Genomic DNA, 22,958 nt, shown 5'->3' with positions numbered 1-22,958 from the left:
TGTAATCTCCTCTCTTTTGGTACATTCCTTCTCCCCCCTGTACCTTACCAGTTTGTTCCTCCCATGCCCTTGTTTGCCATTTGTAAAATAAAACCCTTTTCTAGGTGTTGTTGTGTTTTACGTTTTGCTTCGCCATGTTTGAGCCACAGTGTGGGAGATTCTGTATTATCTTAAAGGCGGAGCAAGACACCTCCAACATTTGAAAGAAGCCAAAAAGGACGCCCTGACTGCCCACTTCGAAGCCAGCACCAACGACATCAAAGAACTCTTCAGCATCACCTCAAAGAGTTTTCCAACTCTACAGTAACCGAAAACACCATCATCCCCTTGCAAGAACTCTGAAACAGCCTAGTAGACTTCTTTCACAGCAAAATCTCCACCATCTACGAAAACTTCAACCCCAACCAACCATCACTAGCATCCACTGCCACTGCAACCCCTCGGACTCCCACTCTAACCCAAGAACCACAACTTGGGGCCAACTCACAACGTAGATCACCTCAACCATCATTAGCTCCATCCACTCAGGAGCACCCAGGGACCCCCACCATGTGTGTAACCTGGGGAACAGAACCATCAGCATTGTGAGAGGCTGGCTTAGTATATAGTGCCCACTTGTGTAAGTATAGCACCTTGCACTAATCCAGACAACCCTTATGGTGATTTTAGTGGTCTAGGACAACCTTAGAAAGCTCTCGCAGTGGTAGCTGTGGAGACCAGCTTTCAGGTTTAGTTCAGAAGGAGTGTAAAGCAGCTTGTTTTACCAGTACTTAATATTATGGTATAGGTTAGACGAAAAAGAATCACACAATGTAGTTATAAAAATATGTACTTTTTTACACAGACACTCACAAACACAATTGTACTATTTCCTACCCGGAGATAGAAACACAATACTTAGGAAATAGAGAACGTAAGTTTCACAAATACACAGTGATCTCCAAGGGGAGACCAAACCATATACTGAAATAGTGGTATGATTGATTGATTGATTGAGATTGTATTTACAAAGCGCAAACTATCACTCCGCGAGGAGTATCTTGGCGCTGACGTCGTATGGTGATGATAAGGAAAGGATATTGACCTGCTAAGAGCACTTAGATCAAAGCAAGACAACAGTCCTCCGAGATGCCAAAAATCCAAGTTTTAAGAGCTTTCCTGAATGAGAGTTCAGTGTTACAAAGTTTAGTCTGGGCTGGGAGCTTATTCCAGGCTCTGCCACCCAGGAATGCCAGGGTTCTTGCGCCCTTTGATTTGTATCTAAAGTTGGGCAATTTAAGAAGGTTTGCTGAAGAAGACCTAAGCAACCTGGTGGTAGTGTATGGAGTGAAGCGTGCTGAAAAAATTTGGGACCAACACTCATTTTTGCCCTAAACGTAATAATAAGAATCTTAAAGAGAATTCTTTTGGGGACCGGAAGCCAATGAAGTTTATTCAAGGCTGCAGAGGCTGAAGACTTTCTAGGGAGTTTAAGCACCAGGCGGGCTGCGGCATGTTGTACCACCTGAGGCTTCTTTAGAACTGACCTATTAACTCCAGCCAAAAGGCCATTACAACAGTCAATACGAGAGAGTATCAGAGCTACTGCAACAGACTTTCTTGCAGGCAAAGGGAGAAACTTGAACATTTTTTTTAAGGTTTTGATTAAACTAAAACACATGCCAGCAACCGCTTTGGTGTGAGGGAGGAAAGAAAGAGTTATCAAATTGGACTCCTAAATTCCTGGCGACCTTCACAACCTCAGGTGGTGGAATTGCTCCATCAGGCCACCATTGAGATGGCTGGAAGAGGACATCCGTCCCTATAGGGAGAATATCCGTTTTGTCCGTGTTGCATTTCAAATGATTATTCAGCATCCATTGAAGGACCGCAGTCAAGCAAAGTTTGAAATTAATTTCAGCCTGCGTGGAGTCATTCTCCAAAGAGATAATCATTTGGGTGTCATCTGCGTATGACATAACCTCAATCCCGAAAGAATTATTCAGGGTAATGAGGAGGGCCGTATAGACATTGAAGCGTAGCGGGCTTAGGGAAGATCCCTGAGGGACTCCTGCTGTGATGGGGCGTTCTGAGGAGAGGAACGTACCTAGAGTGACCGCCTGTCTCCGGGAGACCAGGAAGGATTTGATCCACCTCAACACCATACCAGAAATGCCGCTGCATTCGAAACGCCTCAAGAGAATGTCATGGGAGATCATATTGAATGCAGCCGACAAATTCAAAAGAATCAAGACCGCCCTCCTGCCTCTATCTGCAATCATTTTCAAGGAGTCGGAGACTTCAATGAGGGCTGACTCTGTGGAATGTTTAGGCCGAAATCCGGCTTGACATGGATGAAGAATATGTTGCTCTTCAAGGAATTTTGTCAGTTCCTTTAGAACAAAGGTTTCTGTGATTTTGCCCAAAATTGGAAGAAGTGAGATGGGGCGAAGGTTTGAGAGCACAGCCGAGTCAATATGTTGTTTTTTTTAAGTGGTTTGACCAGCGCCAGCTTCCAGTCAGCTGGAACAACGCCTGTCCTGAGAGACGAATTGACAATCTGATTAATCATAGGATTTACTACCTCTAACATTTTGTGTAGAACTGACAGAGGGCAGGCATCCAATGGTGATCCTGATTTGCATTTTTCAATGGCCATGAGAGTCATATCTAGTGAGACAGGTTCGAAAGTGTAGATAGAGGCCGAGCTGTACGTCAGGAGAGGGTCGGGGATAAGATTACCGCCTGGAAAATCTCTCTGAATTTTTGGGATTTTTTCCTCGAAAAACAGGGAGATCTTATCACATAGTGACTGAGAGGCTGGAAGCGCCCTTTGTTCCGCCATAGGTTTGGTGAAGGACTTCACAATTTGAGAAATCACTTTCTGATTGTCTTTAGCTGTATTAATTTTATTTGTAAAAAATTCCTTTTTTGCCAATTGAACCTGGAGAAAGTACGCTTTTCTACCATCCCTGAACATTTTTTTCCCCCTCCATATATCCCTTTCTCCACTGTCGCTCCAGTTGCCTGCAATGCAGGCGTGCTCGGGCCAGTTGGGGCGTAAACCAGGGAGTATTTAGGTTTTTTGATTTTATCGGCTTGCTCTTCATGTCTGAGAGCATGAGAGCCTTACCGACATTGGTCAGCCAGGATTGAAATAGACAAGAATCTATCTCTGTTTTGCCTATCAAAGTTGGAGCAAGAGCTTTAGCCACCGTCAGTAGGTTGGGGTTTTTAGCAATCTGTGCCCATGAAGGCCCCTGCTGGGGTTTATTAAAAAATATGAGAACAGCAACTCAAGTCGAGACTGAACCACCCAAGGTAAGTACCCAGGAACCCTACGGAGGCCGTATGCAGTGTGTGAACACGACCACGTGATCAACAAAAGTCAGCGGATAAGTCGCGGTTGCAGTTTGAAAGGAAAAGGACCCTTCTCGGTGGATCCTGAAGAACCCCCGTGGAAGATGGAAAGTTGGAAAGTCACCCCACCTGTGGATACCCCAGGACCCAGGATACCTATACCAGGGGAGCCAGGTGCATAGGTGTCAATGGATGTCAGAAACCACCGAAGACCACAACGGAGGACACCAGGAAAGTGGCCTCTGTAGAAGAAGACGAAGGAGTCCGGTGTAACCCAAAGGTGGAATTAGAATGAGAGGTAGCTGCAAGCAGAGGGGACAGAGTCTATTCCACTCAGGAGTGAACAGGATGAATGCCCACTGATGTCGATAGATGCAGGATGGTTGACGATGCCCTTGGAAATGAAGCTGTGCGGACCAGGTGATACTGTGGAAGACCAGAAGCCGTTCACGAGCTGTCCCATGTCAGATGTGAAGAGTCAGGGGGTCAGTATCCAGCAGAGGCGCCAACCCCTTTGCAATGGCAACAGGCATAAAAATCAAACAAGGTGCAGTGTCAGGACCAGCAAGGTCCAAGTGACTCACCACAACTAGGTAAGTCAAAGCAGGCCCCAAGCAAGCTGGGGAACCCACTGGAATCAAACAGTCCCTTGAAAGGATCCGAAGATCTTGGGAGACAAGAGTCGCCAAGCCTTAACAACATCCAGTAGACCGTGCACAGAGGCTCTTTTCCAGCGCTGCCAACAAGGGATACTGGTCACAGACTGGGTCTGAAGAAAGTGCAAGCCTCGAGGGAGATGGAAAATTGTCACCTGTGTTACTGAGCCTGCTGGAGTCCATAGGCGCCCAGGATCAGCAAACCGATCAGCTACGTTGTGGTGCATGCAGATGCAGGGGAGCGATTCCTTCACTCCAAGGGAGATTCCTTTGGGTGTCTTTGTATGTCCACAGGCCCTGTGATGAACCTGTATGGAGCACTGTTAGAAATGGGGGTCTCTAGTTGGCAGAGGTAGGTACCTTTGTCCACGTAGGGACCCTTCTTCCAAGTCAGGGCAAGGGAGATCACTCCTAAAATAACCCCAGCTCACCTCCTTGGTAGCATGGCAAGAGCAGTCAGGCTTACCTCAGAGACACTGTGTAAAGCATGTGCACATAACCAACAGTAATACAGTGAAAACACTACAAAAGAACACCACACCAGTTTAGAAAAATATCCAATATTTTAACATATCCAAAACAATACTGAAAAGAACAGAATCCAACAGCTCCTTCTGACCGTGTTGGAGCGGGTCAGCGGTTGGGTCGACAGGCGCTGTGGTGCTGACAAGTCGCGGTGCAGGCAACCGAGCTGGTCGAAGAGCAGCGATGGCCTCGGGGAGACCGGGGCAGTGAGGTGAAGCAAGGTGGTGCACTGGTCACAGGTCATGGAGCAAGCAGCAGCTCGGTGGCGACAGCGTCATTTGTTGATGAGACTAGGGTTGCAGTGTGAGATGCGTAGATGCCTTCAGGACACGGAGCCAGTGACAGAGTCGGTGACGGAGTCGGCTGCTTTTCCCCTATTGCGGCAACTGAAACCCACGGTTCCAGAGACGGTGCCAAGAGGTGGGTGAAGTCTTTGCTGTCCCTGAGACTTCGTGAGCAAGAGGCAAGCTCGGTTACAAGCCCCTGGAGATACTCAGCAACAAGTTAGAGAAAGTTTGGTCCAGTCCTTTCACTGCCCAAGGCAGAAGCAGCAACTGCAGGCCGACCCAACAAAGCAACAACACAGCAAAGGCTCAGTACTCCTGGCAGCTCTTCCAGCTCTTTTTCTTGGCAGGTTCCTTGATTTCAGCGAGTTCTAAAGTTCTGGGGTCTGGGCCCCAATATTTATACTCAAAATTACTTTGTTCTCTCAGGCAGAGTGTGTCTGTGCTTAGTCCAAACCAGTGTGGTCCTCTCAGGCCCAGCTTCCTAGAGGAGGTGGAAACAGCAATGTCTAAAGCAGACCAGGCCCACTCAGGTACAAGGAAATCATCTCCCACTACTCTAAGGGCAGCCCCGGTTTATTGAGCCCAGCCCTGACTAATCCAGGAAAGGCAGGACACACCTTGACCCCCAGTGGCTGTCTGCAGAGAATGCACGTCCCCAGCCCCTGTCCCCTCAAAGCCAGACAGTCAATCCACAAACCCAGCAGAGGCACACAGGATGGCTAAGCAAGAAAAGACCTAGTTTCTAAAAGTGGTATTTTCAAACACAGAACATAAAATTCATCTTTACTTAAAGATGCATTTTAACATTCTGAGTCCAGGCATACTACACTCCATTTCTCTATCTTGTCCCAATGGGTAGTTATGCTTATAAGATGGTTTAAGAAAAACTCCCATTCGTTCCTAAGGGACAGATAGCCTTGCTATGGTGAAAACTGAAATAGACTAATTCACCACCAGGACATGTCACACACACCATTACATGTCCTACCTTTAACATACACAGCACTCTGGCCACTAGGGTACCTTTGGCCTACCTTAGGGGTGACATATGTAAGAAAAGGGAAGATTAGGGCCTGGCAAGTGGGTGCACTATGCCAGGTCGACATGGCAGTTACAAACTGCGCTTAGACACTGCCGTGGTAGGTCTGAGACCCCTTTTCAGGGCTGCTTGGGTAGGTGGCACAATTCGTGCTGCAGGCCCAATAGCAGTATTTGATTTACAAGCCCTGGCACTCTCAGTGCACTTTACTAGGGACTTACTAGTAAACCAAACATGGCAATCATGGAAACACCAATCCATAACATAATTCACAACAGGAGCACTTGCACTTTAACACTGAAACAGCAGTGAGATTGTTCGCAGAGACATAAAACCAGCAAAAACAGAGTTAAAACCGAGAGGTCAGAAAGCAAAAAGCGAGGAGAAACATGCCAAAAGATGGAGGTTCAACACATGCCTCCAGGTGAAAGTAGGGAGAACTACCCATGCTCTTTGGAGTTCTCTTCACTAAGGCAGAAGAACCTGGACAGACAATCAGCGTTGGCGTGTTCTGTGCCAGGGCAGTGTTTCACTGTAAAGTCCATTCCCTGTAGGGAGATGGACCACCTCAACAGTTCTGGGTTCTCACCCCTCATCTGCATTATCCATCTGAGGGGCCTGTGGTCTGTCTGAACTCGGAAGTGAGTCCCAAACAGGTAGGATCTTAGCTTCTTCAGTGGCCAGACTACAGCAAAAGCTTCTGTTTCTATGTCATTCCACCTCTGTTCCCTGGGAATTAGTCTCCTGCTAAGGAAGATAACAGGCTGGTCTAGGCCCTCATCGCTCAGTTGTGAGAGCACCGCTCCCACACCATGCTCTGAAGCGTCAGTCTGTACTACGAATTATTTGGAGAAGTCAGGTGCCTTGAGCACAGCTGACGTTCACATGGCTGCCTTCAGGGCATCAAAAGCTTTCTGGCAGGTCTCAGTCCAGATCATTTTCTTGGGCTGCTTCCTGGAAGTCAGCTCTGTCAAGGGGGCAACAATGGTGCCATAGCCCCTAACAAATCTCCTGTAGTAACCGGTGAGACCTAAAAAGGATCTCACCTCTGTCTTGGTCTTGGGGGGCACCCAAGCCAGAATGGTGTCAATCTTGGGCTCTAGGAGCGCCACTTCACCACTTCCGTCCTTGTGCCTTAAGTACAACACAGAGCCCTGCCCGATCTGGCACTTGCTGGCCTTGACCATGTGGCCTGCTCTCTGCAGAGCCTACAACACTGCACTGAAAAAGTCCAGTCCAGATAACATGTGGCTGACCAACCTCTGAAAGGTGGCAGTGGCATTCTGCAACCCAAAAGGCATCACCTGAAACTGGTAGTGCCCCTCTGGGGTTGAAAATGCTGACCCCTCCTTGGCCCCCTCGGTTAACGCAATCTGCCAGTACCCAGACATCAAATCAAACGTGCTGAGGAACTTGGCAGCTCCCAATCGATCATTGAGCTCATCAGCTCTGGGGATGGGGTGCGCATCAATCTTGATGACGGCACGGAGCCCCCGGTAGACCACAGAGAACCGCAGTTATGGAGTGGCACCAGGTGCAGCAGCTTTTGGGACCCAGACTACTGGGCTGGCCCAAGGACTGTTGGAGGGCTCCATCAACACCAACATCTTAGAGACCTTCTCTTTGATGCTGGTTCTGACCCGGTCAGTCAACCTGTAAATCTTGTGTTTTACAGGACGGCTGTCACCTGTGTCCACGTCATGGGTACACAAGTGAGTAACACCTGGGGCCAGAGAGAACAGTGTGGCGAACTGCCCCAACAACTGGTGACAGTCACCCTGCTGCTCTGGGGTCAGTGTAGAGGAGAGGATCACACCTTCCACTGACCCATCGTGCTCCTTGGTAGACAGGAGGTCGGGGAGAGGTTCACTCGCCTCTTACACTCCTTCATCTGTCCTCAAGAGCATGCTCACTTCAGGCCTCTCAAAGTGAGGCTCGAGGCGGTTCACATGGAGGACCCTCAAAGGGTTCCTGGGAGTCTGCAAATTCTCCAGGTAGGTGATATCACTTTTGTGCTCCACCAGCTCAAAAGGCCCAAATCCACTTGTCCTGCAAGGTACAAGGTTCCACTGGGGCCATGAGCCAAACTTTCTGGCCAGGCAGAAACTCTACCAGAGTGGCATTCTGGCCGTACCAGCGTTTAATCTTCTCCTGCCTTGCTTCCAGGTTCGCCTGAGCAAGTTTCCTAAAGCAGACTGTTTGGTTCCTGAAGGCCAGCATGTAGCTATATACATCCTGAGGAGTTTTCCCAAGAGCTGTTTACCAGCCTTCTTTGACCAAACTGAGAGGTCCTCTCACAGGGCGCCCATACAGAAGCTCAAAGGGACTGAACGAAAATGTCTTCTGTGGTACCTCCTTGTATGCAAAGAGAAGGCATGGTAAGAGGACATCCCACCTACGCCTCATGGGGTTCTGTTAGACCCTTGATCATGCCCCTTAAAGTTTGGTTGAACCTTTCCATCAAACCGTTACCTAGTGGGTGGTAAGGATTGGTGAACTTGTAGGTTACACCGCACTCCTTCCACAGGGATGTCATATACTTGGTTATGAATTTGGTCCTACAGTCAGAAACCACCTCTCTGGGGAAACCCACACGCGAAAAGAACCAAATTACCGCCTGTCCCACCACTGGCGCTGTCTTTGTTCCGAGAGGGATTGCCTCCGGGTACCGGGTGGCATGGTCCACCAAGACCAGGATGTACCTGTTGCCCATGGCTTTTTTTAGGATCCAGTGGCCCCACAATGTCCATACCAAACCTTTCAAAAGGGGTTCCAACAACTGGGAAAGGCTGGAGAGTACCCTTACACTTCCTCTCACTCTTACCACTCGCATGTCAAGTTTAGCAAGACCCGCAATGTCCATCTGACTGCCTTCCTAGTTGAGGCCAAAAGAAGTGTGTGACAAGCCTGTCAAAGGTCTTGTCCCACCCCAAATGTCCTGCCAAAGGCACATTGTGAGCCAGACCCAGTAGGAAGGGCATGAAGCGCTGGGGTAGCATCTGCACATGGGCTGACCCAGGCCAGCGACCCTAGGCTCGTTGTACAGGAGACCATTCTCCCAGTAGAGCCAGTGTGATACAGACTGATCACCAGCTGCCTGGTTTGCAGCCTGCTGCTGCAAACCTGCCGGAGAAGGGCACTCTTTCTGCTCCCTGCAGAATTCTTCCCTGGTGGGAACACCTTCTTTCTGCCAATGGGTCAGCTCAGATCAGTCCCCAGTTCAGCTACCTACTCCCTTGTAGGTACCAGGGCATCCTCCTCAGGGTCAACCTCCTCCCGGAACTTGGGAACCTCAGGGGCAGGTTCCCACACCCCCTGCCCTTTCTCTTGGCAGAAACCTGGACCAATGTTTCAGGCTCCAGGTCGTTCTGATCGCCATTTCCAGCTGCCATTGACCGGGTGGCCACGCATGCCCACTCTGGCAACCCAAGCATCTCCAAGTGAGACCTGAGCTCAACATCCTTCCACAAGGACTGCTCCAGGTCGTTTCCTAGCAGACAATCTACAGGCATGGTAGGGCTCACAACCACCCTCAAGGGACCGGAGACCTACCCCCCCTCCATTCATGGGGAACCTGCGCCACCATACTCTGGCACTCTGAGTTGTCCACAGCAACTACTTGGCAGAATGCCCCAGGGACTACTTGCTCCTCAGAGACCAGGTGACACCGGACTGAGGTCACACTGGCTCCAGTATCTCTGAGAGCCTCTACCCTTTTCCTATTGACAGTCACCCAGGCGCTGAATTTTTTTAGTGTTAGCAGGCACCTGGTGTCCTGAGACCATCTCACTGTCCCCTAGTGAGACAAGGGTCATTTCTGCGGGATCCCCACCCTCCTGTGGGCACCCCTCCTCCCCAAGCACTACACTAGCCAATACCTTGGTTGCCAACCGGTGTCTAGCTGTGCCCTCTTGGGACATTTGGGGTCCCCCTTAAAATGACCCACCTGCTCACAGGATTAGCACTTGCGGGGGCCGGTCTCTGCAGGCTTTCTTGAAGAGATCGCTGCTTTTTTGTCTCCTGGGGGATGGGAACCTTTACCCTGGATATTAGTTTGGGGCCCTTTAGACAACTCCTGTGCTTTACCCTTGTCCCCCCCATTCTTCGCCGGGAAGCCTGCCCATCTTTGGCTGAGTCTTTGCTTTCTTGTGGACTCTGGCACACCCAGCGGTCCACCTCCATAGCAAGATTCCTGGGGTCAGTCAGCTTACTATCACCCTAGTGCTGGCGCAGCTCTGCAAAACATAGACTATGTTATGTTACGTGATTTGTAAAGCGCATGGCTGTCCAAGCAACGGGGCATCCCAGTGCTGATCCCAAAAGACCAAACGAGAGAAAAGAGAAGGTGTCAGGGCGAGGATGGAAGGTTTATCTTGGAAAGAGATAGGTCTTTATTGCCTTTCGGCAAGCGTCATGGTTTTGGACGCTTCTGATGGTACTAGGGAGGGCATTCCAGAGTGCGGGGGCGAGGGCACGGAATGAAGGGGCGAGGGCACGGAATGAAGGGCCTCTGGCCCGTGCTCTTTTGACACAGGGGACACATGGTAAGTGTTGGTCTGAGGAGCATGCACAAGCGGTTCGGGCTGTAAGGAGAAATAAGATTGGCTAAAATGGTGGGAGCTTGGGCATGCAGAATTCTGTGGGAAATGCACAGTACCTCGAAGGGGAGTCTTTTCTATACTGGAAGCCAATGGAGCTTTCGTAGGAGGTTGGAAACTGTGCAAGATTTGGGAAGAGCGAAGAGCATCCAAGCTGCAGCGTTTTGTGCCCTCTGTATGCGGTGGATCCCTACTTTGTTGGCGCCCAAATACAGAGAGTTAGAATAGTGCAGTCTCGAAAGTAAAGTAGACTGGATGATGACCTGGCGGGTATGAGCATCGAAGAACCCAAGCAATGGCTTGAGTCCACATAGCAGCCGAAACATGCACCAGCTACTGACTTTGTCTGTGCCTGATACATCAGAGCAGAGTTGAACCAGACACCCAGATTTTTTACAGTCTGCTTGAGTAAAGGGGAGGCCCCTAGTGTGGCAGGCTACCAACGCTCACTCCATAGGTGGGAGTTTCTTTCTAAGAGAAGAATCTCCGATTTATTAGAATTCAGCTGTAGGCAGTTGGTTGTCATCCAATCTGTAATGGCCACCAGATCATCTTGAAGCCTGGCCACATTTTGATCAGATTTTACATAGAACACTAGGGTGCTTAGACAAGGAGTCCACCTATTTTATTGCCATAACCTGGGTAATACATTCACTGTTTATTTTCCGCTTTCGTAGATGTCAGACTTATCGGAAAGCTGTTTCTTCTCGCTACTCTAATCATTGTGATAAACCTCCGGTGTGAGTATAACCTTGTTTACATGCCCACCACGTCGTTTGCGTTCATTTTCTTTTTCTTTCACGTCACGCGTCTTCCCGCCTTTTCACTTGGTACTGCTGAGTACCGATTAAATAACATGTTTCCTTTATTATTCACACAGTATCGGGGCACGTATTTCATACACTCTTGTTTCACCACTTCACATGTATAACGCCCTGCACCACACTCTTCGATCACGGTAGCCCGAGCATGTTTTTCATTTTTGGCATTTACCCACTCTATCTTCTAGTCACCCACTACTGAAGTTTATCACAGAGTGCAAATCCTACTTAGAATCTTTCAATGTATCAAACAAACGAATACAATGTGATTTTTTGTTCTGTTGTAGCTTTCATTACGGTGGACCCTTTGGAAATTGACTTCGCTCTGATCATGTGTTTCCCCTGAAGAAGGGTTGAAAAACCCGAAATGCATTGGGACTTTGCTTAACAATGAAAACCACACTGTTCAGTTTTACACATGTTGCTTGTGCATTAACAGGACTTTAAGGAGAGAATGTTTTGTAAAACCTCAATTTTATTTGTTCGTGTTTAACCAATTGGTATATTGGTATTTATCTTGAATAACAGGCAAAGTTAATCTGTTATGTAATTTTGTGTTTAAATAGTTCAGATGAACATTAAAATATGTTTGAAACTTTCATAGTTCTTAGCAGTGCGTCATGCAGGTTTGGGTCACCCCATTCCTCTTCACTTGACACATTTTGATCAGAGCCATTAGATCAAGAGATCACAAGCTGAGTGTAGTCAGCATAAGAGACCACAGAGAAGCCCCTACTCTTAGCAACAGCCGCTAGAGGTTGAATATAAATATTGAATAAAGTGGGGCTCAGAGCAGATCCCTGACGCACGGAGTGTAGCGGAAAGCTGGAGAGAGGGGGGGATCACTTGGAGGGATCTCTCAGCTAAAAATGATGAAAACCAGTTTAAGGCAGCCCCTCTGATACTCATCTCCTGTTGGCGCCGCAGAAGAATCTGATGCAATACAGTGTAAAATGCGGTGCTCAGGTCAAGGAGAATCAGAATTGAGGTATTGCCTTCGTCCAGGGAACTCTGTCAATGTTCGGTAACTGCTAATAGGGCAGATTCGGTGCTATGGCGGGGTCTGAAGCCATGAGAGGGGGTCCAGAAATTCATTGGATTCTATGAATGTGGTAAGAATAGACTTGATGTAGGACACTGTAATTTTAGCTACAAAAGGAAGGAGTGAGATGGGACGGAAGTTCTCTGGCTTGGAGTAATCTAGGGTGGGTTGTTAAAGCAGGGGGATGTACTTGGCATGCTTCCATGCGACGCCAACTTCTGCAGAGGACAGAGAAAAGTTTATGAGGTCACAGAAAATGGATAGAGGCGGGGGGGGAAGACATTTCTGGAACTGATCCGGTTTGAGAAGGTCCGCTGGGGATCCTGACTTAATTTTATTACAGAGGGTTGTCATAGCTTCCTGGGAAAGTGTAAGGAAAGCGGGTAGTAAGGGGCCGATAAAGCTGGTGGGGACATTAGGGCCTCCATTGTCAGAAGTGGGGGGGGGGAAGGTTTTGTAGATGTCCTCGACCTTCGTAACAAAGAAGGAGGCAAGGGCCTCACATTGATAATTCGAGGTAATGGTGTATTCATTGGATTGTGCCACGGTTTTAAGCTCAATTTAGCAAGGTAAAAATGCTTGGAGCTGGATTGCGGCTATTTTTATTTTTTTCTGCAAAGTAGTCAGCTCTTGATTAACGGATGCATTTGGGATAGTCCTTGACGGCAGTGCAATACTGTGTTTTGAAGGCGGGTCACAGTGCCGCCTCCACACGCGTTCAAGAGCCTTGCAGTTTTTTCTTGCCCAGGTCAGAAACTCATTGAACCACGGACTGGACTGAATTCTACGGCTATAGGTGAATTTGGCGGGGATGCATTTATCAAGAGAATGCAGAAGCCACTCAGACAGAAGGCTGTTTACAATTTCAATATTCCTAGTAAGTTGAGGCATCTGACTGAGGAGGAGGTCTCGAAAATAGTTGACATCTAGCTTGTGCCAGGGGCGTTTCAGGATGGGCTTCAAGGGAGGGCCTTCACCCTGTAGTCTCATTAAAAAAAAGTAGTGGTCAGACCAGATCATAGGGAGAGGCTGACAGACTTTTAGAGCAGGTATGTTGGTGAAGACGGGGTCTAAGAGATGCCCTGCAGCGTGTGTACTACTAGGGACACATTGTGTTAATAGATATGCAGAGAGATCCTCTAGAAAATTGGCACTATCCTGGTCTCTAGGGTGGAGGTTAAGATCATCCACTATATCGAAGTTGCCAGACCTAATTGCCAGTATGCCTACCAAGTTTGTTAGTGCTTCCCTGAAAAAATATTTGATGGACTCGGGGGGCGATAGATGAGTAATCCTGATAGAGTAAAGTTGCAATTTAGTGTGATTTTAAAAAGTGCGCTTTCACAATCAGCAATAGTGTCTCTGGTAATATTACATGTGAAGAAGGTTTTAAAGAGGACTGTGATGCTTCCTCCTTTACTGCCCATTCTGTTCTGTTTCTTTAGAGTATAGCCCTTTGGCAGGGCGAATAGCGGTTCAGCCTCCGTGTCCGGGGTGAGCCAGGTCTCAGTTAGAAAGAGAATATCAGGTACGTCATCCTGTATCAAATCGAATACCTCAGCGTAGTGTTTTATACGCGAGAGGCAGATGAGACTGAGAAATTTTAAAGTGTGAGAGGGGGGGACATCGTAAGAATATCCACATTAGCTTTAAATCCACATTGTTCGCAACAGAGTGCACTGCGCCGGGGCCCAGTCCTGGTTGGTACAAGGATTAATCAAGGCTCTAATGGAGAGGAGCTCCTTTTGTGAGTATGACTGCCTGTGGGAGTCTGAACAGGCAGAGTGCCTGGTAATGTCCAGGCAAGGAGGGGCTTGCCTTTGGCGTTCTGGGCGCATCTACTGCACGTCCGCATCTTAGTTAAAATTATTTTAAAAAGAAGCCTAAATAACACCTAAGAGCATCAATACTACTAGCACACTGGGCAATTCTCATCAGCAACAAATGGAATCACTGTGTCCGTGCCATGGCAGGCATAAAATTGCCGGGGGGCACAACATGTTCCTACCGGGCTTGCTACTAATTGGCTAAGAACCAGCCAATCAGCGCAATGCCAGGCCGTTCGGAAAGAGGAAAGAGCAAACAAAGTAAACAGCAAGAAATTGTTTAAAACTTATTTTAAAAAGCAGCCTAAATAACTAAAAGCAGCTGTTAGAAATGGGGGTGTCTAGTTGGCAATGGCTGGCCACTGTCCAAGTAGGGACCCTTCTTCCTAAGTCAGAGTAAGCAGCCTACACCCTTTGATAACCCCTGCTCAACCCTGTGGTAACGTAGCACGAGCAGCTAGGCTTATCTCAGAGGCAGTGTGTGAAGCATTTATGACCATACACAGTAACACAGTGAAGAACACTACAAAGGGACACCACACACGTAATTATCAAAAATAAGTCTCTTTATATATAGACTTAACACAAGATCAATAACAGTAAAAATCCACAATACTAGAAAATAGGGTTACTCTCAAAATGCTGCAAAAATGGTTCAAGGTGTGCAAAGAGGTGTTCAGTTCAAGGCAGTGGTCTCTGCGACCCTTTTACTCACAAGGTACCTGGATTCTATAGCAAGGCAACAAAAATGTCGCTAAGGAGTTGTAGCGATGATTTTCCTCACGCTAACCAGCGATGCGTTGAATCCTTACCACAAGGGAGGATGATGCGCTGATTTGCGTGCAGGACAAAGCGACAAACTTCTGCACGCTAAACCGGCGATGCAATAAAATCCTTGCCGCGAAGGGAGGATGATGCGCCTAGCCTGTTGCGTGTGCGATCTTGTTGCGATGAAAGAAAATGGCGCTCTGTGAGGGAGTGACGATCCTGATGCGATACGATGAAATGGCGAACGCTCGGCGTCCGCTCTGCGATGTCGTGAAGCGATTAACTCGATGCGATCTTTGGTTAGCAAGTGTTTTGAGGCCCGCTAACAGGCAATGCGATAATCTTCGGGTTAGCGAGCGGTTGGCGGCCCGCAGACAGGTGATGCGATGATCTTTGGTTAGCGAGCGTTTTGGGGCCGGCTAACATGCAATGCGATAATCTTCAGGTTAGCGAGCGTTTGGCAGCACGCAGACAGGTGATGCGATGATCTCCGGTAGCGAGCACAAAGCGGCAGCGAAGCGACGATTTTCCTCACGCTTTGCAGCTGCAGCGGCTCGCTAACGGGCGTTAGCGACGATTTTCAGCACTCTTCTCCACAGTAGAACTAGAGGCCCTGGAACTCACAGGAGCCTCACCTGCAGATAGAAATCCTCGCTGGGATGAAACAGGAGGCTGGTGGTGGAGTCTGATGTGCCTGAGACTCCTGCAGGAGGCTAGCTCTCTTCTAGCCCTTGGGTGATTGCTGTAGCAAAAATAAGAGTTCCTTCAAAGTCCTTTTCCTCTTCTTCCAAGTCCAGTAGTAACCACTGCAGGCCAGTCCAGGGAACAGTACACAAGCACAAGGACAGTCCTTCTCCTGCAGATTCCTTTAGTTACACGGACAGAGGTTCTTCTTGTTGTCCAGGAGCAATACAAATTGTAGGGGTTTGAGCACAGATATTTATACCCCAAAAGTCTTTGTTCTAAGAAGCTACAAGTCACTGAACCCAGCCAGAACCAGTTCTGGTCAGTCCTGGAGCACTTTATTTACCAGGCTGCATCCTTCCTTTCAGAAAGAGGGGGTCTGCCATCAGACGCACAGTGTGAGGTGGAGCCAGCATTCACCTTGCCAGGCACAGCCCTATTCAGGTCTAGGAGCTACCCGTCCCCATACTCCAATGCAGATCTCTCTATTCAACCCAGGTCTGACTCAGCCTGCCCTGTCCCTCCAAAACCAGACAGCCAATACACATAACAGCAGAGCACACTAGAAGGCTTAGGCAAGTAAATACCTACTTTCTAAAAGTGGTATTTTCAAACACAGACTATAAAAATAAACTTCACTAAAAGATGTATTTTAATATTCTGAGCTCTGGCATACTAAATTTGTTTTTCTACCATGTTCTGGAGGTCAGTTAGGACTATAGAATGTAATAGCCAAACCTCCCATTCTGGCCTATGGAGAACAGGTAGCCTTACAGAAGTGAAAAACGAAATTGGGTGTAATTCACTCCCAGGACATGCTACACACATCAGAGCATGTCCTACCTTACACATACAATGCACCCTACCATAGGGGTGGCTTACATGATGCCAAGGGAAGGTCCAGGGGCTGGGAAGGGGGTGCCCTTCACAGCCAAGATGGCAGTTCTGGACTGCACGCAGACTCTGCAGTGGCAGGTCTGAGACACACTTTACAAGCTGCTTCTGTGGGTGGCGCAAACCAGCGCTGTAGGCCCACCAGCAGCATTTGGTTTACCAGCTCTGGGCACACACAGGCCACGCTACTAGGGACTAACAGGTACACCAAATAAGCCAATCATGGATGTACCAATTCACATGTCATCTTTACACAGGGAGCATACACGCTGTGGCACTGAATGGCAGTGGCACAGCGCCCAGACCATCTATTACCAGCAAAACCAGAGGAGACACAGCGAAAAATGGAAGGGAGACTCACGCCAATGGTGCCAGGTCTAACAGCAGCGATACTAGCCCACTGGGGCAATTCTCATCAGCTGTAAATGGAATCACCGTGTCTGCACCATGGATGACATAAATTAGCTGGGTGGTACAACAGGCTCCTCCCGGGCTTGGTACTGATTGGCTGAGAACCAGTCAATCAGCGCAAAGCCAAGCCGTAGCGGGAAGCAGAACAAATAAAAAAAAGTAAGCAGCAATTTTTTTTTTTTAAAAGCAGCCTAAATAACCGCGATACCAGCACACTGGGGCAATTAACATCAGCAGTAAATTAAACGGACAAGACAAGTGCTCCCATGCAATCAAATTGTAGAGCCCCTGACAATCTGTCACATTTCTGCCCTTCACCAGCCATCCAGTGACCTTCAAAACAAATCCGCACATTCCAACCAAGTGTTTGCATCAGTTTTCTTACTGGACATAAATTGATCTATGTACTTTTCAGGAGTGAAACCATACCTGGTGAGAAGGGTGTCCTTCGGGTCCGTATAGGCGAGGCTACACTCCTTACCCAAAGCCACTAACGTGTCCCTTGCTTCCTCTGGGAAAAGAAGCCACAATCATGCCCCCCAATTCTTCTCAGGTAGACCATTCATGTGGATAGATGCCTCATATACCCCTGAAACCACCTTTGTACGTCACCCCCCTACTTGAATTCCTTGCCTACATTCTTGGGGATGTGCATAATTCTATCTGAGTGCACTGAAGAATTGCTGCCATCATCTGTGCTGAGCCTACTCTTTAGCTCCAGCTCCTCAAGACCACGTTCATGATCCAAGATTATCTTTCTTTCCTCCATGGCTATTCTTTTCTCTTCCCTCTCCAGCCGCAGTTTTTCCAACTCAAACATCCTTGTTTCCCGCCTGTCCTCCAGCTCCTCTAGGGACAAGCCACTGCTGCCTGGCCTGGAGGGTTCCCCCTCCCAAAAGCACATCCACCCTAGGATGAAGCTTCTCCGCCTCTCCACTGAGATCTCCAGACTGCCCACTGGCATGTCTGGCTGATACCCAGGCCCTCAGAGCCTTTTGTAGCTCCTCCTACCTGGAGAGGCCTCTGACTTGGACCTTTAGGATTTTGCAAATAGCCTTCAGCTCTTTCATGTTGTAGGATTTCAACCGGTCCTCCTCAAAGGCCACTTCCAAGGATGCAACAGATGATGCTCTTGATTCAGGCATGATGAAGTAGCAAGTTCAAGTTTTCAACAAAACTAACAAGATTAAAAATAGGCCAAAAGAAAAATGTGGTACATAATGGTCTGCAATATGATAGTAGTGTACACCAATCACTGTAGTTCCAGTGCAACACAAGTCCGATCCCACCAATGCTAGAAACGGGGGTTTCTATTTGTTAGAGGTAGATACCTTTGTCCAAGTAGGGACCCTTCTTCCTAATCAGGGAAAGGGAGTTACACTCTTACGTTAACCCCTGCTCAACCGGACACCACACCAGTTTTGAAAAATATCCAATATTTGTATATATCCAAAACAAGACCAAAATGACAAAAGTCCAACATACAGTACTTAAAAATTTGCACTTTGCAAGAATATCTTTAACAATTCAGTTCCTTAAAGTCGGTAGCTCCGTCCGGTGCTACAGCGATACTGTAAACGACAGAGTCAAACAGTTCCTGCTGAACCTGTCAAAGCAGGTCAGTAGTAGGGTCAACAGGATTGTAAACAGTACCTTTTTGTTGCGTCCGATGCGGCCGGATGTGGCAACCATCGCGGTTGTGATGCGAAGCGTAGCGGTGTGCAGTGTGGTGTCCTCAGGTCCCGCTGCAGGCAGCGGCTCAGTGACATCGTCCATCGGCATTGGTGAGCCCTGGGCTGCGGGGCAAAGCGGGTCGATGCTCGATACTCACCAATAGCATATGTTAAATAACTTGCTACTTTTTTACTTCAGCTACACCTTTTGTATAAAAGAACTATGGACACTCGTCCATGTGTTAGGCCACTCCCTTAGTTAGAGCCACTACACTTATTGCAATGTACCTTAGTTTTTATGCTTCTTAGACCATACCCAATTCTTCTTAGTCCACACCCATAACTACTAGTTGCTTGTGACATTTTATGTCTGCTCTTCTTTTTTCTTCTTTTTTGTTTAAAGCATTACATATATACTCCAAATAGTTGAAAGCAGAAAAGACAGGCAAGAGTAAAAACTGTCATTACAGTCTTTGATTCCTAGGTCCCAAAAAGGAGAGGCATGTGAAAAAGCTAGATCAAAAACTACTGGAGTGATAGAGAAATGAGAGCGTTCATACTGTACCTGACAGAAGATTATTGCCTGAGCAATAGTGATGCTCCCGTATATATTGCTCAGTGCTTTATATTTTTGCTCTTTAACCTCACAGGGGTCATAGAATTGTCTTATGTTCCTCAGTGTGAGCTCTTCTTTGCGCAGTTTAATGATGTTGGGATTTGGGATGATTCTTTCAGCAAACTGCCATACAGAGTCCTCAAACGTTGCAGAGAACAGCAGCATCTGACAGTCATTCCGTAGAGCTCTGTAAATAACAAAAGTAAGACTGTTGCTGCTTCATTATTGACTCGATGATGTATGCTAGAATGTTCTGAACAAGTAACTTGAATATCTTACTAGGATTAAGCTGCAAGCTTAATCTAAAATATTTCATTTACAGCTCAAACCAGAGGTTGGTCAACCCTTTGTAAGATGCAATCTGAATCCCTCTAGCTGAAAAAACTGGATACTCTCATAAGTACATTCACATCATTTACCCTTTCACAGTAGATATCTAGAAAATATACTCATATTTCGCAAATTTTAAAAGATTTTCAAATAAACATTCCGAATGCCAGGACCTACCCTCTGAACACATTTTCAATATGAACACGCTCTACCAAGTATACTGACTTGTTCAAGGGGTCAGTGAGAAAATAATGATATTTACAAAAGCACCAACTTCCGAGCAAGGAGAAAGGAGTGAGCATGATCACACTAGGGTGTACAGTGCTTTAAGTGAGATGAAAGAGTTATGATCCCCTAAGATATTGTGATTTAAAAAGAGTTGGTCAAAGCATATTAGGGGGTTGCTTGGATCCGAATTTACCTTGAAAAAATAAAACAAAAAGAGGCGTTTGGCAAAACAGGAACAAGTTGGTTTCATTAAACGCAGCGGTCGGGAGATCAGCAACAGAGTCGTGTTTGAAGACTGTCTCAATGAACAGAGGTTTTGGCCGGCATTATCTGTTCTGCCCCTGGGGGTCAAATCCCACTAGATACCAGGGCTATTTGTGAGATAACTGCAGGGAGCGGCCCTTGGGCAATGGTGGCTTCCTTTGAAGGATAATATTTAGGTGTTGCTTAGACAGTGTAAGCTCTGTCTCTTCAAGACATTTTGTTTACTTGTGGTGGGCTTGGAGCCCTCCCATTACTTACCATTGGTGGGCTTCAAAGCCACTCTCGATTGCTTGCTTCTTGCTTGTTATCACTGATGTCGACACTTCTATCTTCCTGCATTCAACCCTCCCCTAGAGCATGGCCCAAGTACTTATGTCCTTTCACTGCTTGTACTTTTGGAACCTGTTATTTTCTTTTTGTTGAGCCACTCTACAGAGTGCATATTGTCTAGCTGGCTCCCTCATCTGCTCAATCCCCTTGTCTGTGTTTGCTTGTCTACTCACCCTCCCATTGCCGTGCCCCCACACTTGTTTATTTATCTTGCACCACTATTTGCAACTGCATCTCGGCCACATACTTACTGTGTTTTTTTTAAACAATTTTAATTTGCCTGAGATTACGTTTCTTAGGTGCGACTAGGAGGGGACCTTGCATGTGAGGGTTTGTTTATTCTTAGCTCAAGCACACTTTTTCACATTATTGGGATTGCTTGCCTGTTATACATACACTCTGTTGCATTCAGTTTCCTTTGAGATAAGAAAAAGTGCCCCTAATGCTCTTGTCACTTGCAGTGTTAGGGGGAAATATCTCATTCATCTATTTTACAAGTTCCCCACCTTCAAAGGCCACTAATCTGCATATAACAAGACCCCACATAGCAGTGTGTTTTGTTATGTGCAGAGCTGTGGTATTTAAAGCTGGGGAACCCCATTCAAGTCCCAGCAGCACCACAACTTCTTGCGATTGTGGTACAAATTAGCTAATCCAGCCCCCCGCCCTTTAACATTGCAAGTAAAAGCAGTATTGGAAGCACACTTTCTTATCACAAATGAAAGGGACCTTGCATGTGAAGACGTATTTATTTACCTTCATTCTACCTCGGACATGCTGCCTTACATTTGTTAAGTTAGACAGCCTTAAACAGCATTTGTGACTGCATGTCAACCACAACCTATGTTTTATTCCTGTTGAACAATGCTGCCTTTCAATACTTTTATTAGACCGATTTAAACAATAGTTGTGGCTGCAAGATAAACAGGATGCGTGCAAGGCACATGTGAAAATGTTACCCTTCATTTATTTTAGCTTATGGGTGTCCTAAAAGCGACCAAGAGGGTAACATTTACATTCACCTTTAAATTTACTTTAATTCCACCTCGGACTCTGCTGCTTTTATTTATTTACAAAGTTTTATATAGCGTGAACTTGACCCAAGAGGGTATCAGAGCGCTTTACATTTAGGATCATTACAATAAGAGTTACATCAGTTACAAGAGCATAGAAAGGTACAGTAAACAAAAATAATGTTGCAATAATTCGTAGGAGGAATGGAAGGAAGGAGTCTGTAGTGGGCAGACGAGGAGGAACTGTGCCCAATGTCCGGCTGGGTAGGTGACGGTCAGGGGGAAACCAGGGCCCATCTCCTTAATAGCTGTCTAGCAGCTCCACCGGATATCAGCCATGTTGCTCAGGTCTCAACGATCAGGGGAACCAATTTTGAGTTTATTTGATTTGATAAGTTTATTTAGCGTTGGCTAACCCCAGAGGTATCAGAGCGCTTAACTAGAGGATCATTGCATTACAAGGTACATCTAAAAAGATGATATATAGCACTGGCTAGACCCGGAGGTATCAGAGCGCTTAACCAGAGGATCGTTGCGTTACAAGTTACATCAGTACCATAGCATGGTAACATAGTAAGGCACAATAGAGAGGAAGGAGCCATAGCAGGGAGACGAGGAAGAACTGTGCCCAATGTCTGGCTGGGTAGGTGACGGTCGAGGGGGAAACCAGGGCCAATCTCCTCATTAGCTGTCTAGCAGCTCCACCGGGCATCAGCCATGTTGCTCAGGTTTCAGCATTCAGGATTAAAATAGCTTAGACCCCCCGAAGGTATCAAAGCGATTTACACGATATCCTAATTGTTCCAAGATTACATCAGTTATAGGTTCCATCGGTTGCAAGGAGAGCATATAGAGATCTTTGAGGATGAGGTCAGAGGAAACGTAGAGGGGTAAGGGGTGGGGTAACAGGGTAGGGGGGAAGTTATGACAGAAAGACGAAGGGAAAAATCAGCCCAAAATCAGCCCAAAGTATATACCTCTTACTCTTCAATTAACGATAAATTAGCCACGACAAAAATGATGACAGGCCTTGAGGAGTTGTTGGTTGAAAGGTAGGTGGGTGTTTGGGTTATGAGATTTATATAGCGCTGGCTAGACCCGAAGGTATCAGAGCGCTAAACATGATGTTCCAAAAACATTACAAAATTTACATCAATTAAAAAATTACATCAGTTACTAATATAACATTTAAAGAACATAGATTAATCACATTCATTGTCATGATGGGTGATCTGAGTGGGGGAGGATGTTGGGAGTGCATCACTGGCCTCGCTGGTGTGAGCTCGCAGAGCCAGTCCATGTAGTCCGGTGTGGTTGGAGGGGCTTCTCTCTTTGCTGCAGTCCAGTGGAGGGACAAGGGGGTGGGCGGAGGCCAATTTGATGGTGGTAGATTGCCGGTAGGTCTGCTATATTAGTCAGGCACCTGAGGCAGGACTGAGGTTGGTGAGGTGAAAGGGCTTGATGGGATTAGGCAAGGAGGATAATTATGGGCTGTACAAGGGGCCCCACTGTATGTCAGAAGAGCTTTCGATTTTAATTACGATGAGGTGAGGGCCGCCATCTTGGGGTCAGGCACATTCCGGCGCAGAGTCACCCGGTGTCAATCTCCCGCTC

General features: G+C 47.2%; 1 protein-coding gene across 4 annotated transcripts in view; it reads right to left on the bottom strand.

Moving 5' to 3' along the window:
• DDX25 (DEAD-box helicase 25) overlaps positions 1-22,958 on the bottom strand; it is a 3,162,033-nt gene that overhangs the window by 933,479 nt on the left and 2,205,596 nt on the right. For all 4 annotated transcript variants that reach the window (XM_085646106.1, XM_085646107.1, XM_085646108.1 and 1 more), the window contains one exon: positions 19,129-19,366. In XM_085646106.1, the coding sequence (XP_085502232.1) occupies positions 19,129-19,366 (238 nt within the window). The remainder of the gene's footprint in view (positions 1-19,128; positions 19,367-22,958) is intronic.

The sequence above is a fragment of the Triturus cristatus genome, chromosome 3_1, assembly GCF_964204655.1.
Source record: "Triturus cristatus chromosome 3_1, aTriCri1.1, whole genome shotgun sequence".
In the NCBI taxonomy this organism is placed as follows: domain Eukaryota; kingdom Metazoa; phylum Chordata; class Amphibia; order Caudata; family Salamandridae; genus Triturus; species Triturus cristatus.
This window is presented reverse-complemented; position numbering and strand designations above follow the sequence as displayed.